The 14,037-nt window shown below is 50.1% G+C and overlaps 1 protein-coding gene across 1 annotated transcript; it reads right to left on the bottom strand.

The window, feature by feature from the left end:
• Nucleotides 1–569: 569 nt before the first annotated feature.
• Nucleotides 570–3,684, bottom strand: INAFM2 (InaF motif containing 2). Its single transcript, XM_026480026.4, has one exon. The coding sequence runs from the start codon at nt 3,189–3,191 to the stop codon at nt 2,733–2,735; it is 459 nt and encodes a 152-aa protein (XP_026335811.3). The 5' UTR covers nt 3,192–3,684; the 3' UTR covers nt 570–2,732.
• Nucleotides 3,685–14,037: the final 10,353 nt, after the last annotated feature.

Here is a 14,037-nt window from a genome sequence, read left to right as displayed (position 1 = left end):
AGCAACCTACACCTCCTCTCAGCCCTTTGGCTCTCTCGCCCGCTCCCCTGTAGACAGCTCTGACCAACCCCTGCAGGTACAGCAGTGCGTCTCTCCAGTGTTAGCCCTTCTTGAACTGTCCAGGGGCCGACAGTTTACCGGCAAGAACACTGATGCTGTTAGGTGGCTCAGCCCCGCCTCAGCTCTCGGCTAGCTCCGTGTTTGTAAATTTTTGGGGGGTAATAACTCTTAATATGTATACTCACTGGTCCCTTAGCTTCCCAGCTAGACATCTGCCCAGAATCCTTTAAGAGCAGAACCTTTTAAAGATTTTTAAAGGTTGGTAAAAGGTGGCTGAGCTAGACATCACTGCTCATCTGACCTCATGACTGCTTCCCGACTAAGAGGCAGTCCTGCCGCCCTTCACTAATCAGTTCTGTCAAGCCATCGGGCACAGCAAACCTCAGGGCGATTGCTTTTTCTTCCTACACCTATTCATCCATCCACCACCTCTCAGACCATCTCTTCTTCCAACCTTTACTCCTTCCCCAAGGAGTACAAAAAAGAAATGGTCAACTTACACAGGCTTATGGAGAGTTCTTAGAATGTATTTTTGTTCACCTGAAAAATAAAACTTTTAAAAAATATACAGGACTTTTTGAGGACAGGTATATCTTAAATGGCTGAATTATAAATAATGTCTCTGGTCATGTTCACAGCTAGAGCTGGAGCTAATGTCCCAATTCCAGTGAAGGCTTTAGAGTCAGGAGGCCAGCAGCTGGACCTATGAGTGGTCTCTCTAGACTCTTTGATCCATCCCAAAGTGGATTCAACAGTCCAGAATGCAGGGATGGGGACAGGGGACTGGATTCCCAGATGTCCTCCTGCAAGTTCAAAGGATTCTTGGAATAAGAGATCAATTTACAAATTATTAAAATATAGGACTAAAAATTCACACAATAAATATAAATTACAGGCTATTATTGAAGTTATAAAGTGGCATTTTATGTTTCTTCCCCACCCCCAGACCCCCACCAAAAATTTAAAAAGGCCTCAAAGGCTTCCTAATGACCAAAGTCACATCAGCTGCTCAGAAATCTCCTTCAGCCAAGACACCTTGGGGGTGCTACCAGCCTGCTCCTAGGCTATGACAGCTCATAGAACAGAACATGGCTTAAAGCAAGACTTGTTGTCCTGTAAACTTGGATCAGAGCTAACTGGAGTGTAGGCCAGAAAACTGGAGACAAAACTGTTTTAGGACTCAGGTGGATAAGTTTTTGTCTTTTTTTTTTAAGTTCCTAATTTCCCAAAAAGGAAACACTAAGGGGTTTGATATCTTGTCACTACCCACATTCAAATGCCTAAAAGCAAGTGGCAGAAGGAAATGGAAGCCAAATTGAGGATGTATAATTCTTGCTGTCCCAGAACTATACAGATGTCACTTCCCTTGGTGTTTCTCATTTCCATCGAAGTATAGGCTACATATAAGTAGGGTTTATCAGGAAACGTAAAGACAAACCAATGTAATTTTCCCACGGCTGGTCTATTAACTGGCTATCAAAGCACAATCCTGAGCTTGAAGCCCACCTTTAGCCCTTCTGGTTCTGTAATACAACTCGAAACCAGAAAACGTGCTCAGAGCTCTTGTTTCACAACAGATTTCATCCTAATAGCAGGGCTACACTGTCACTACAGACTCAGGAAAGAGGGAAGGCAAGGGTGATTACTGGAACAAGACAAGATCTTGAGGAGCAGAAGATAAAATAAAAACACTTGTGAGCCACTCTACTTACAAAAGCTTGCTCTTCCTAAGAGAACTCTCTCTGTGAGGAGAAGGCCAAGGATTGAAGCACAGAGGCATTGCTCTTTCCCTTCCTTCTTCCCTGGCCCATATCCAGATACTTAGGGCCACAACAGGAAGCCTCATCCGTGGGGGCACTAGGGTGGGAAGAGGTGGGGATTAGTTCGTTCTCCACCCTCCCTAAACTGCTTCTAATTCTCCTAAGGTTTTCCACTGTCCTTTCAAGTCTAAGGATGATTATACTCTTTTGGGTCATAAACCTATCTTTCTGAAATAGGGGGAAGAGAGTGGGTGGTGAAAAAAACAGTGTTTGTGCCCTTCTGGCTAGCTGCACTTTGGGGGCCAGCAAATAGCCCTTGCACGACCCCATCAGTGGGTAGCTACCCAGGGTTGTGGGAGGATACGTATAGTTCTGTGTAATTATAGCTTCTAGTGCATATGTCAACAACTATATACAGGGATCTATAAATTAAATGCATCTGTGGCCACTGCAACTAGGTTGACGTACCTGAGCTCCACTACTTTTGGTGCCCTCCTTGCGAGAGCTTCAGCTTATTAAAGAGCCCCTATAGCTCCCTTCTTCCCCTGAGTCTTGGGGGAAAGCCCGAGTCACTCCTGCACAGAGGATACACAAGAGCTAGCGGCGAAAAAGGGTTCGGAGCTGGGATCTCCCCACCCCTCCCCCCATTCCCTTTATGGCTCAGGGCCCTGGCGCAGCACGGTCCTGGGAAGACCAAACACCGAGCCCCCGGCGAATCGTGGTCCCTTGGCTGAAGATCGGGCTGCAGGCCACCCGCTCCCGGGGCGAGCTGGCGATCTTTGCCGGGAAGGGAGGGCGTTCACTCCCGTGGGGGTCACTCTCGCGGGCTCCCCGCCCCGTCCTGCTGCAAAGTCCTGCCTCCGGGCTTGGGGAGGGGAGAATGGTTCCCGGCCGACCCTGGCGCGGAGGGGTTCAACGACTCCCCGGCGCCGCCGCCGCTTCCTCCTCGTCCTCCTCTGGCCCCCGCGGCCGCTCCAGCGGCCCGGCCAGGGGACTGTCAGCAGAGGGCTCGGGAGGCATGGGCCGCGCCGCCTGCAGCGGGGGAGCGTCGCGCGGTGCCTCGCGGCGGGACGACCCCGTGGAATTGGGCCCCGCCGCCGCCCCCGAAGTCCCGGACGGGCCGGTGGCGTTGGAGCCGCCGGGGGGCGGGCCGGCGGCTCCCCCCGAGGTCCCGGCGCCCACCGGCTGCCAGATGAGGCTGTAGTAGACGGCGAGCACGATGGCGGCCAGCGACACGGAGAGCACGTAGGCGAACACGGTGGCGAGCCGGACCCACTTCTTGTTGGTCTTGGCCGCCATCTTCGCCTTCTTGTCCCCGGTGTAGGTGGCCGGCTTGCCCCGCTCGGCCGGGGCCGCGTCGCGCTCCTTCATGGGGGGGCCCCGGCCTTTGCCCCGGTGCTCCACGGCCCCGGCTGGAGGGGGCCTGGCGGCCTGCGAGGACTGGACAAGGGGCGGCCCGGCGCCCTCCGCTCTCGGCAGCTCCGCGCTCCGCCGCCGCTCCTCACGCCGACCGCCCGCAGCCCTCCACCGCGTCGCTGCAGCCGCCGCCGGGGCCTGGATCAGTCACTGCCGCCAGCGCCGCCGCCGCCGCCGGCCCGTCAGCTGCTTCCCCGCCGCTGCCACAGCCACAGCCGCCACAGCCGCCCGGCTCCGCGTCCCCATCCGCTGCTGCCGCCGCCTGCCCGGCCGCCGGCCGCCCGGTCTCCAGTGGCCGCGCGGACGGCGCGCTCGGCTCCAGCAAGGCTCCCCCACCTCGCGCGCCGGCAACAGGGGGCGGGGGGAGCTCTGCTGGGGGCTGCCTCTTAAAAGGGCGACGCCGGGGTCCGGAAGTGCCGCGCGGGGAGGCGGGCTTCTGCCGGGCGCCGCGAGCCCCGCCGGGATGCCCCGTTAGGAGAGAGTTAAAGGAGGCTGGTTCTTAAAAGGGCAACGGCGCCGCAGCCCGCGCGGGCTGGCGCGGCGAGGATGGGAGCCCCGGGCGCTTCTTTAAAAGGGGAACGGCGCCGTTTGGGGCGGAGTGCGGAACTGGAAAGGGGCGGGGAGGGGCGGTCTGAGCAAGGAGCTGTCAACTCTGGCGCCTCAACCCTCCGCTCCAGACTGTCCGAAGTGACAGGTGGAACAGCAGCAACGGCTGCGCCCCCCAGGCCTCAGTATACCCCCAAAAGTGGGGGTAATAACACGCTCGTGCTCTCGGCTTGCGCCCCGCTCCACGTATCTTCGGAGCGGGTCTCCTGGACCGCTTCACTCCTAGTGGGCCTGGCCCACATCCCGCACAGGCAGCTAAGGAGCCTGGAACGCTCACTGTGGTCACAGCTGGTCGAGCTCCCCTCCCCCCGCCGCCCCATCCGGCCCCGGCTGGGCTCTGGGGCTCTGCTGAAATCTTCCCGATCCCCTCCCTTCTTCTCTTAGAGCCCGGGTCACGCTGCGCAGACCTTTCAGAGTTTCTGGGACAGAACCACATGCTAAGCTGTGGTTCTCCAGGCTCGCCTTCCATCTTAATCCTGAAATTCGCAACAGTCCCAGATCCCGCTGTTGGGGGGCTTCCGACTCCCAGCTTTGGGCTTGATTTGGACTTAAGGACCTGCACTGAACCGGTGGCTCTCAGAAAATTTCCCCTCTCTGATTCCCTCTGGACCTCAGAGTATGGGCTGTTGTTCCACCCCACCCCCAGACCCCCTTCCCTTGTGAGGTTTGTCCTCCCTAGGGTCGGGTCGGGGCTGACATCTCCTCCCCAAACGGAGTCTCAGTAGCCGCTTTCTCCCGTGCCTTCCCAGTCCTTCTGCCCTCCTCTCTCCTGCCTTCTGTTCTCCCCCACTCCCTCTGTAGAAGGCTTTCCAGAATTTATGGTTCCCTCCTCCTTGAATTTTACTTCCTGTGTTCCCAGAGCTGGGTGTGCGGACTGCCTGGGTGTCTTAGTGGGTATGTGAGACTGTGCCTGTGTGACGGTGTGTGGAGAGAGGACTGTGGTGGTGATGGGATCCTGTGTGTGACACACCCTCCCTCCTTCGTGTGTGAGCCTGACTTCTGGCTCCTGACTCTGTGGGACAGGACCCTCTCTGCCCTTCCCATTTTCTCTCCTCCTCCACAAGAATCTTTGCCTTCCAGACACCCCTCCCTTTATAAGGAAGCTCCTCCCCAGCACTCCTGCCCTGCTGCCTCAGCCGGACAGAAGTCAAGGGCTACCGGAGCTGAGGGTGTTGATCAGCTGCTTAAACCATGGCTGATAACTCAGCCTCTCTCTCTCTCTCATTCCTGAGATCCAGGTGTGAGCGTGCCACTAGCAGTGGTCAACTGGATGCTATCTCCAGGAATAGCCGATTTGCCTTTGTACTTTTTGAGAAATTTTAAAGACATTGGAAATTTGGAATGTTAATTGTCTTTTGTGGGAAAAGACAACCACTCCTTCCCCATCCTTCTCCCAGGTTGTCTAGAGCTCGCCCAGCAGGATGGCCTGTTAAAATCTCTGAATTGTCTCTGGATGTTGTCCTCTCTTCTCTTCCCTACTTTCTGGTCTTCCTGGCAGAACTGATCAGATCAACTATACCAAGGTGAATTATTTTGAAAGATTCCAGGTAAGCCCAACCCTAAGCCTCCTTCCATCTTCTGTTTTGAGTGTGCACCATATTTCTTCTGTTGCAAAGTAAACTTCTTTCTTCTTACTTGGTTCCCAGTGGGGTAGGAAAACAGCATGTCACTCTTTTCTATGCTAAGGAATAAATATACTCAAAGCCCTTATTCAATTCCTCTCACCCTATTCTTCTCCAAACTAAACAGTGCCAGATTCTTTAACCTGTCATCAATAAGCCCTATTTATTATCTGGATTTACATAGTGTCTTTTACCCTAGGAACTCAAAATGCTTTCAGATATAATTGAGCCTGGTCTCCCTGGTGCCTGAGCCATTAAGAAACCATTAGTGTATTCCTGTTGCAGGCAACTCAATGGCCCCCTAGTGGCCTGAAAGTGAATACGCTTCTCTAAGTGCCTCTTCCCAACTAAGGGTAAGCAGTCAGAGAAATCAGAAAATCAAAGCAGCTTGGGGACAGAATGGGTCCCAAAGGTCATCTTTTGTTAATACCCCCAAGGGCCCTAGGACCTCCTCCACAACATCTCTATGGAGCCCTCTCCAGCGGCAGCTAAAGAGTATCCACGATGGTGAACCTTATTGTCTGCTTTGTAAGGCAGACTTTTCAGCTTTAGACAGTTCTGACCCCTTATAATGGTATCAACATCCTTACCCTTATTATGTGCTGGCTCCAGAATTAGCCCTTACATTCATCATCTCATTTGTCTCACAACGATCTATCGAGTAGTTACTCTTTTATCTCCATTTTCAAGATGAAGAAACAGCCTCAAAGAAGTAACTTGCTCAAGGTCACACAGCTAGAAAGAATTCAAACCTGAGTCTTTCTGACTCTAGGGCCTTAGGTCCTGATCCCTGCTCTACTCTGCCTCATAGGCAGAGATGAAATTTGTCTCTGTAGGGAGGGTACCCTTGGATCAGGGCAGAGGCACTCATTCTTTCAGCTGCCAGGAGTGTTGGCTACTGATGGCTCACAGCTCCCACTGTCTCTGGAATTGCTCTCCGATGCCAAAGGAAGCTGCCTCTCTCTCAGCCTATGAAACCAATAAATAAGGCCTAGGTTGCAACAAAACCCAGCCAGAGATGTTCAGGGGCCTGCTAGGGAAGGAAGAGGGCTCTACGTGCAAGGAGCTACAAAAGTAGCCAACATGTATTGGCAGGAGCCAGGAGAGGATATATAGGCTGGATCCATGGGGAGCTGGATCGGAATATGAGGTTAAAAAAAGGAGAGTTTATTGGTATGGGAGCACTCTCAGGTGAAATAGGATTTAATACCCTGACAAGGATCTTGGGAGACAGGAGAAAGGCAATGGCCAGCCAAGTGAAATGGAAATGCCAGAACTGCCATAGCAGAAGATGGAAGAAGGCTTCAAAAAGCTCCAAGAAGTGAGCCCGCTCTGGTCGGTACTCTATGTAAGGCCAGAAACCCGCTTCAGTCCTGCAGGAAGGCCCAGAGGATACTCTGGTTATCAAAGCAAAGAGGAACACACTGGGAGAAGCTCAGCTGGGCTGTCCTCTGTAGGCCACGGCTGACAGCAAGAGGCCATCACAGAACTGGCTCTTTGATAGCGATGGGGATGATAGGACCACGAAATAATAGAAGCCAGAGGTTGGTACATACAGTGGTGAGCCGCAAGTTGGACGCAGTGGTGGGTCCTGACAGTAGAGATACGCAGACAGTGAATAGAACACAGCATCCCTAGGGCAAACTAGATGGGCAGCCAGGAATGGTTTTGCTCTACCCATGCCAGTGGGTCTCAAACCTTTTGGTCTCAAGATCACTTTACACTCTTGAAATCTGACGTCTCCAAAGAGCTTTTGTTTATATGGGTTATATCTATTGACACTTGCCACATTAGAAATAAGACCAAGAAATTTATAAAGAACTTATCAATTAATGAAAAATAGTTAGCCCATTATATGTTAACAAAAAATAGTATATTTTTACAAAAAATAACTATATTTATGGAAGAAAAAAGTTAGTGAAAGAGTGGCTTTTTTCACATTTTTGCAAATCTCTTAAAAGTGGCTTTATAGAAGACAGCTGGATTCTCATATCTGCTTCAATTGGCAATATGTTGTTTTGGTTAAAATATATGAAGAAAATCTGGCCTGACCCAGATATGTAGTTGGGAAAGACAGAAGCATTTTAATAGCCTTTTCACCTAATTTGAGACTACACCAAAACTCAACAAGTAGTATTTTCTTAAATGGTAGTTGTAATGTAGAATTTGAAACTGTATCAGTGAATTCAATAACATTCAAGGCTATTAATCTACCCTGCACTATGAATGGGTTTGCTACCCATGCATTGTTTTATAACATCCTACTTTGGTCATTTGGGAAATACTGGCTCATCGAATTATATAGATTTTTCAAATATGGATACAATCTATTATACAATATTACAAGTTATATTTGTTAATATCAGAAAAATTTATTGGGGGGCGCCTGGGTGGCACAGCGGTTAAGCGTCTGCCTTCGGCTCAGGGCGTGATCCTGGCGTTCTGGGATCGAGCCCCACGTCAGGCTCCTCTGCTATGAGCCTGCTTCTTCCTCTCCCACTTCCCCTGCTTGTGTTCCCTCTCTCGCTGGCTGTCTCTATCTCTGTCAAATAAATAAATAAAATCTTTAAAAAAAAATTTTATTGGAATCTGTCAAACTCATGATACTGCACATACGTTTTCTAAAATTCTAATTTTCACCAAACAGTTCAAATTTTAAAATTAGTCACAAATACTATCCTTTGTTTTCCTCAAAGTGACAGCTTACTTGGTTCGAATTAGAAAAAACATCTGCCAGATAAGTAAGTCTTAATAGCCACAGTTTCTCCGTCAGTTATTCTTTCATGGAAAGAAAGTGTTTAGCTGGTAACTCAGTGGGTCATAAGAGAGACCCGTTATACTTCTGTGCACTACAGTACTTTCCATTGAATAACAGAATATTTATTTTTGTTTTTTCAAGAATTTTTGTTTGTTTTTAAGTCGACTGCACAGTGGAGCACAATGCGAGGCTTGAACTCACGACCCTGAGATCAAGACCTGAGCTGAGATCAAGAGTTGGACGCTTAACCGACTGAGCCACCCAGGTGCCCCTAATAGATTTTTTTATTCTTAAGTAATCTCTACACCCAATGTGGGGCCCGAACCCACAACAACCCCAAGATCAAGAGCTGCACACTCCATGGAGACCGCCAGATGCCCTGATCCACAGAGAATATTTTAAAGACATATATTTAAGGGTCACGATTTACTAAATTTTAGCAATTTTTATTGCTTCATTAAGGACATTCTTAAGTGAAACTGACTCTTCTTTCTTTTTTCCCCTCCCTCCATTCTCTCTGTTTCCTTCCTTTCTTCTTTCTGTCTGTCTTCACAACGAACTACCCAAACAGCCTGGCGCCACTGCCTTGCTTTGTTAAGATGCCAGAAGGTTTATTCACCATTGCTTTTGCACTGTCAGTGCAAATGTTTAGGCAGTGAAAAAGGCAAATAACATCTTAGTATTATTTTGACCTTGTGCAGTCTCTGAAATGGCCTCAAGGACCTCCAAGGATCCGTAGGCCTCACACAAAATTGCTGAGCTGTACCATGAAAAGAAATCAAGAATGAAAGGCCAGGAGATTGATGGCAGTTCCTCCAGTATAAAGTCACAATACCTGTCCAGTTTCCAGACCTGATTCAATTTTCAGATCTAGAACGTGTTGCCTGAAGGAGAGGTTAGGTCCCAAGGAGGAAGGCTTCTGTAATACCATGGCCATTCAGCCATGGTTCCACTAGTCCTTCCCCAAAGGGACCCATGGCCATTTACTCGGGTAACAGTACACTGGGGAAAGTGAAGTGGCCATTTTTTTATTAAAGATTTTTATTTATTTGAGAGACACAGAGAGAGAGAGTAGGAAAGGGGGGAGGGTGAGAAGAAGCAGACTCCCTGCTGAGGAGGGAGCCCGATGTGGGACTGGATCCCGGGACTCCGGGATCATGACCTGAGCTGAAGGCAGTTGCTTAACCAACTGAGCCACCCAGGCATCCATGGCCAAACATTTTTTTTTTTTAAAGATTTTATTTATTTATTCAACAGAGATAGAGACAGCCAGAGAGAGAGAGAGAGAACACAAGCAGGGGGAGTGGGAGAGGAAGAAGCAGGCTCCCAGCAGAGGAGCCTGACGTGGGGCTCGATCCCATAACGCCGGGATCACGCCCTGAGCCAAAGGCAGACGCTCAACCACTGTGCCACCCAGGCGCCCCCATGGCCAAACATTTTAAGGTCATGCAGTGTTTGAATTATATTGATGTCTGTGGACCTGAATCATCATCCTGGATCCCCGGAGAGTGGCCCTGGGTAAAAACATGTATAGGCTCATGGGCTGTAGCAAATGTTGGTCAGAGGCCTAGAAAAAGCCATACTGGGGAGTTGGGAACAAGAAGGTCTTGGAGAGAGGCATGTGGATGTATCCATGAGAGTGAGCCCGAAGTGTGAAGATCTGTATGTTGCATGTTAACGCTCCTCTGAGAGCCTCCCCCAGAGGAGACACTAATTAACCAAGTAGATAGAACGACTTGGCTAGCTGATATTTGCCAGCCTCTGTCATCAACCACTCATGTTGGCACAATGGGCACATGAATAAAGTGGCCATGTTGGCACAGACGAAGGCTACACGTAGGCATATTGTATATGGTGGCAAGGGTGGTCCAACAAAAGGGGCTCCCACTCACCAAGGCTGATCTAACAATTGTTGCCAGATGTTCAGCCTGCCAGCCACTGATGGCTAACCAGCCACTTGGGAACAAGATGACTACATTGGACCTGCTCTTCTCTGGAAGGGTTGGTGATTAATCTTGACTTGAATCATCATATATTCCAGATAAGGATTTCTCTTTCCTGCTAACGGCCTCAACCAGCACCATTCCCTGAGGGCTTAAAGAGTATTTCATTTACTGACATGGAATCTCACACAGCATTGTATCAGAGCAAGAGTGGGCAAAAGATCATGGAATCTTCTGGGACTATCATGTACTTTGCCACCCACTTGAGCTGACAGAGTAAAAGAACAGTCTTTCAAAGGTGCAGCAGAAGGACCATTTTAGAGATCATGGGACACCATGCTCCAGGATGAAGTGTGTACCCTATTCAATAACTATAATATGGTTCCATTGCCCAGTGGGTATGATAGGTCTAGGAAACAAGGGGTGGAAAGAGGAATAACCCCACTTAATATCACTCCCAGTGACACTTTTGGAGGAATTTGTGGCTCCTATTCCTACAGTTCCAGGCTCTCTAGGTTTAGAGAATCTGGTTCCCGGATGTAGAACCCTTCCACCAAGGGACAGAACAAGAATCCCATAAACTTTAAGTGTGGCTGCTTTCTGTCCTTCAAACTCCTTGTGCCAGAAGACCAGTAGGAAAAAAAAAAAGAGTCACATCCTTGTAGAGATACTTCACCCTGATCCTTTGGAAGAGTAGGTTTGCTGCTACAGTGGGGTCAGGGAAGAATATGTGTGGCACTCAGGTCATCCACTAGGGTATCTCTTGGTACACACTTGTCCAATTTTGATAGTAAGTGGACAAATGCAGCAGCCTGATTAGAGGCTCATATCCCTTAGGAATGAGGATCTGAGTCATTTCACCAGGTAAGCCAACCAGACGCATAGGTGTACAAGTTGACGATAAAGAGAACCTAGAACGGGTGATGGTTGGGGAGTGGGGGATGCTGAATATCAGTTATGTCACCAAATCAAGCTGCAGTAGTGGGAGCTATAGTGCATTCCATTCATGCTCCTGTAAGTTTCCCAGGGAAAGCAATCACCAGAATCCTGGAGGAGTTATTCCAGGTAGAACGAGCTTGGCATATGAAGCAAGCAGGTCTGAACTGGGCACAGTAGGTCCTGCTATGGTCGCTATGGTGCACTACCCAGATCCTGCCTTTGGGACAAAGAAGCTTATCCCCCTGTTGCCAGAAGTGCTGGCTCATGGTGGCTGAGAGATGAGTCTCTCCCCGGGGAACTCCTTGGGCCTGACTTCACGAACCCTTCCTGGGGATAATCTAGCCAATCTTCAAAGGCCCAGTCCTCTTGCCTCAGTTGGGGCCATCTCACTTTGCCTCTGAAGGGTCATCTCAATCCTACAGCTGCTTGTAGAGGTGTCCTTTGTGGTGACTACATCGTTGATCAATTTCTACCACCACCACCCCAATCCTGATTCCTTCCATCCCTCAGGTGCGCTGTGTTGCTTCTGAAAGCACCTCCCAGTAGATTTCCCACAAGCAAATCTCTGTCTCATAATGTTTCATGAGAAGGCTGACCTAAGACCGTCACCTAAGATTCTAACCCTTTAGGACCCCAGAGAACAAGTCTAAGCGTCTGAAGATGAACCTCGTGGACCACTGGTGTCTTCCATGCTGCCGTTTTCTCTAACAGTCCTCACAGCGTGCTGTGTGCTTCCTCCATCCTCGCTGCCCTTCACCAAATGTTCTCCAGCGTGTGTGTTTCCCCATGATAAAGCACCCTAAACTGAGGTTCCCAAGTATCTCAGTTGTGGTCTGACATGCATGCCAAGAATGAGAAGGCGCTAAGTCTTTCTCGGTTCTTGAGCCCTGGCTGCAACCAGAAAGCAAGGGGGAAGCTCTTTAGAAATCCAAACTCCTCACCTTCCTTCCCTCTCCCCAGCCACCCATCCCAGGTCCTGGTTCAGAGGGTCTGGTGCAGCAAGTTTCACAGTGTTCCCAGAGCTTCCCAGGCCATGCTGAATGATAGCAAGATGGAGAATCACTGGGCTCAGTCCTGCGATTCAGCAGCCCGAGAGTCTGTCCGCGTAGTTAGCAGCCTTTTCACCGGACTCATATGGAGCTGGCTGTCAGCGAAAGCCCTCAGTTTTATTCACACATGCTTCTGCTAAGCCGCCACTTCCCCACCCTGTCCTTGTACGGCTGGTGCCTTGGAGCCAAGCCCGGATCTCTCAGTTAGCCCTGTTCATTCTACCTTGTGAGGTTCAGGCTGCGGCTCCATCCAGCAGCTTAGGACGTTTTGGGATCCCGAGTGTATCTCCCAACACATTCCCTGTCCTCACTGGCTCCCTGCTTTCCACAAAGGTGAGGGGCTTGCTCACTGTGGCTTTACCCAGGCCCTGATGAAAAGGTGGACCAGCACAGGAGGAAGGACAAAGCCAGCTGACAAGGTCAGCTCCGAGGGCATTCCTTATGCACCATGCCCACCTGGAGAAGGACATCATCCACCTTCCTTCCATCACACTCATAAAAACTGGTCCGTCTCACAGAGAGCTAAACAGAGGCTGAGAAGACCTCTGTTTAGCTCTCTGTGAGACGGACCAGTTTTTGTCTCGCGTCCAAGACCATCCTGCTGGGGTAGGGGCCCATCTTTCCTGCCATCTGCAGCTCTCGTCTTGAGGTTTATCACCTGTCAGAGGAAAGGCAGGAGAGAAAAGGGACGAGGCTGGCCCTTCTGAGTAGAAAGAGAAAGATTTTTAGAGTCGGAAGGAATCTGAGAAAGAAGCGAAAGCTTAATAGGTCAGGACGCGCAGGTAACTTGCCAAGATCTCACAGCAAACTCTTGCTCTGGCTGAGACTAAACTCTGGGCTTTTGAGGATGGGCCCAGTGCTCACTCAGCTATACCTTCAGGTAAGTTTGATGGCACGTCAAAGGGAAACACATGGGGGGCACCCGGGGCGCTCAGTCGCTTAAGCAGCAGACTCTTGAGTTCAGCTCAGGTCATGATCCCACGGGACGTGGGATGGAGCTCTGTGGCTCGGAGTCTGCTTGGGTTTCTTTCCCTCTTCCTCTGCCTCCCTCCTTGCCCTCACCCCCTTGCACGAGCTTTCTCTCAAATAAATAAATAAATAAATAAATAAATAAATAAATAAATAAAGTCTTTTAAAAAAAAAAGATTCTCTCTCTCCCTCTTCCTCTGCCTCTTTCCTTCTCCTAAAAACCCTCAAAACGGGGCGCCTGGGTGGCGCAGTCGTTAAGCGTCTGCCTTCGGCTCAGGGCGTGATCCTGGCGTTATGGGATCGAGCCCCACATCAGGCTCCTCCGCTATGAGCCTGCTTCTTCCTCTCCCACTCCCCCTGCTTCTGTTCCCTCTCTCGCTGGCTGTCTCTCTCTCTCTGTCAAATAAATAAAATCTTTTAAAAAAATAAAAATAAAACCCCTCAAAACAAAGGGAAACACATTTGGGACTTATTTTAAGTGTCTCCATCCACAGCCAGCTCTCAGCACGCAGAGGGCGGCTGGATCTGGAATGACAGTTGGACATACAGCTGGACAGGTGGACAGCTCCTGGTCCTCACTCTCCCACCTGCCTCATCAGCGGTGGGGCTGTGGTGGTTAAAGGTGGTGGGAGGTTGGCCCCTGTCCATGATTTGAGTCCTCATGCTCATGACTTCATGAGTTCAGGCCGCCTGCTTGAACAGGGCACAGCCTGCTTCAAGTCTACAAGCAGGAGCACCCCTAACTCAGCCCTGGGAAGGTACGTCAGCCCTCGAGCCACACAAACTGCTGAGAAAGCGATGCAAAAAGCAAGTCAGTGAAGATTCTTATTGTAGAAAGAATAGCATATATACTGAGGAGGAAGGTACTAAGGACTGTGTTTCCCTTGCCGGTGTCTGCTCATAAATAATGGTTAT

This window comes from Ursus arctos, unplaced genomic scaffold (assembly GCF_023065955.2).
Source record: "Ursus arctos isolate Adak ecotype North America unplaced genomic scaffold, UrsArc2.0 scaffold_36, whole genome shotgun sequence".
Lineage (NCBI taxonomy): Eukaryota > Metazoa > Chordata > Mammalia > Carnivora > Ursidae > Ursus > Ursus arctos.
Note: the sequence above shows the minus strand (reverse complement) of the source record. Positions and strands in the feature narration are given on the sequence as shown.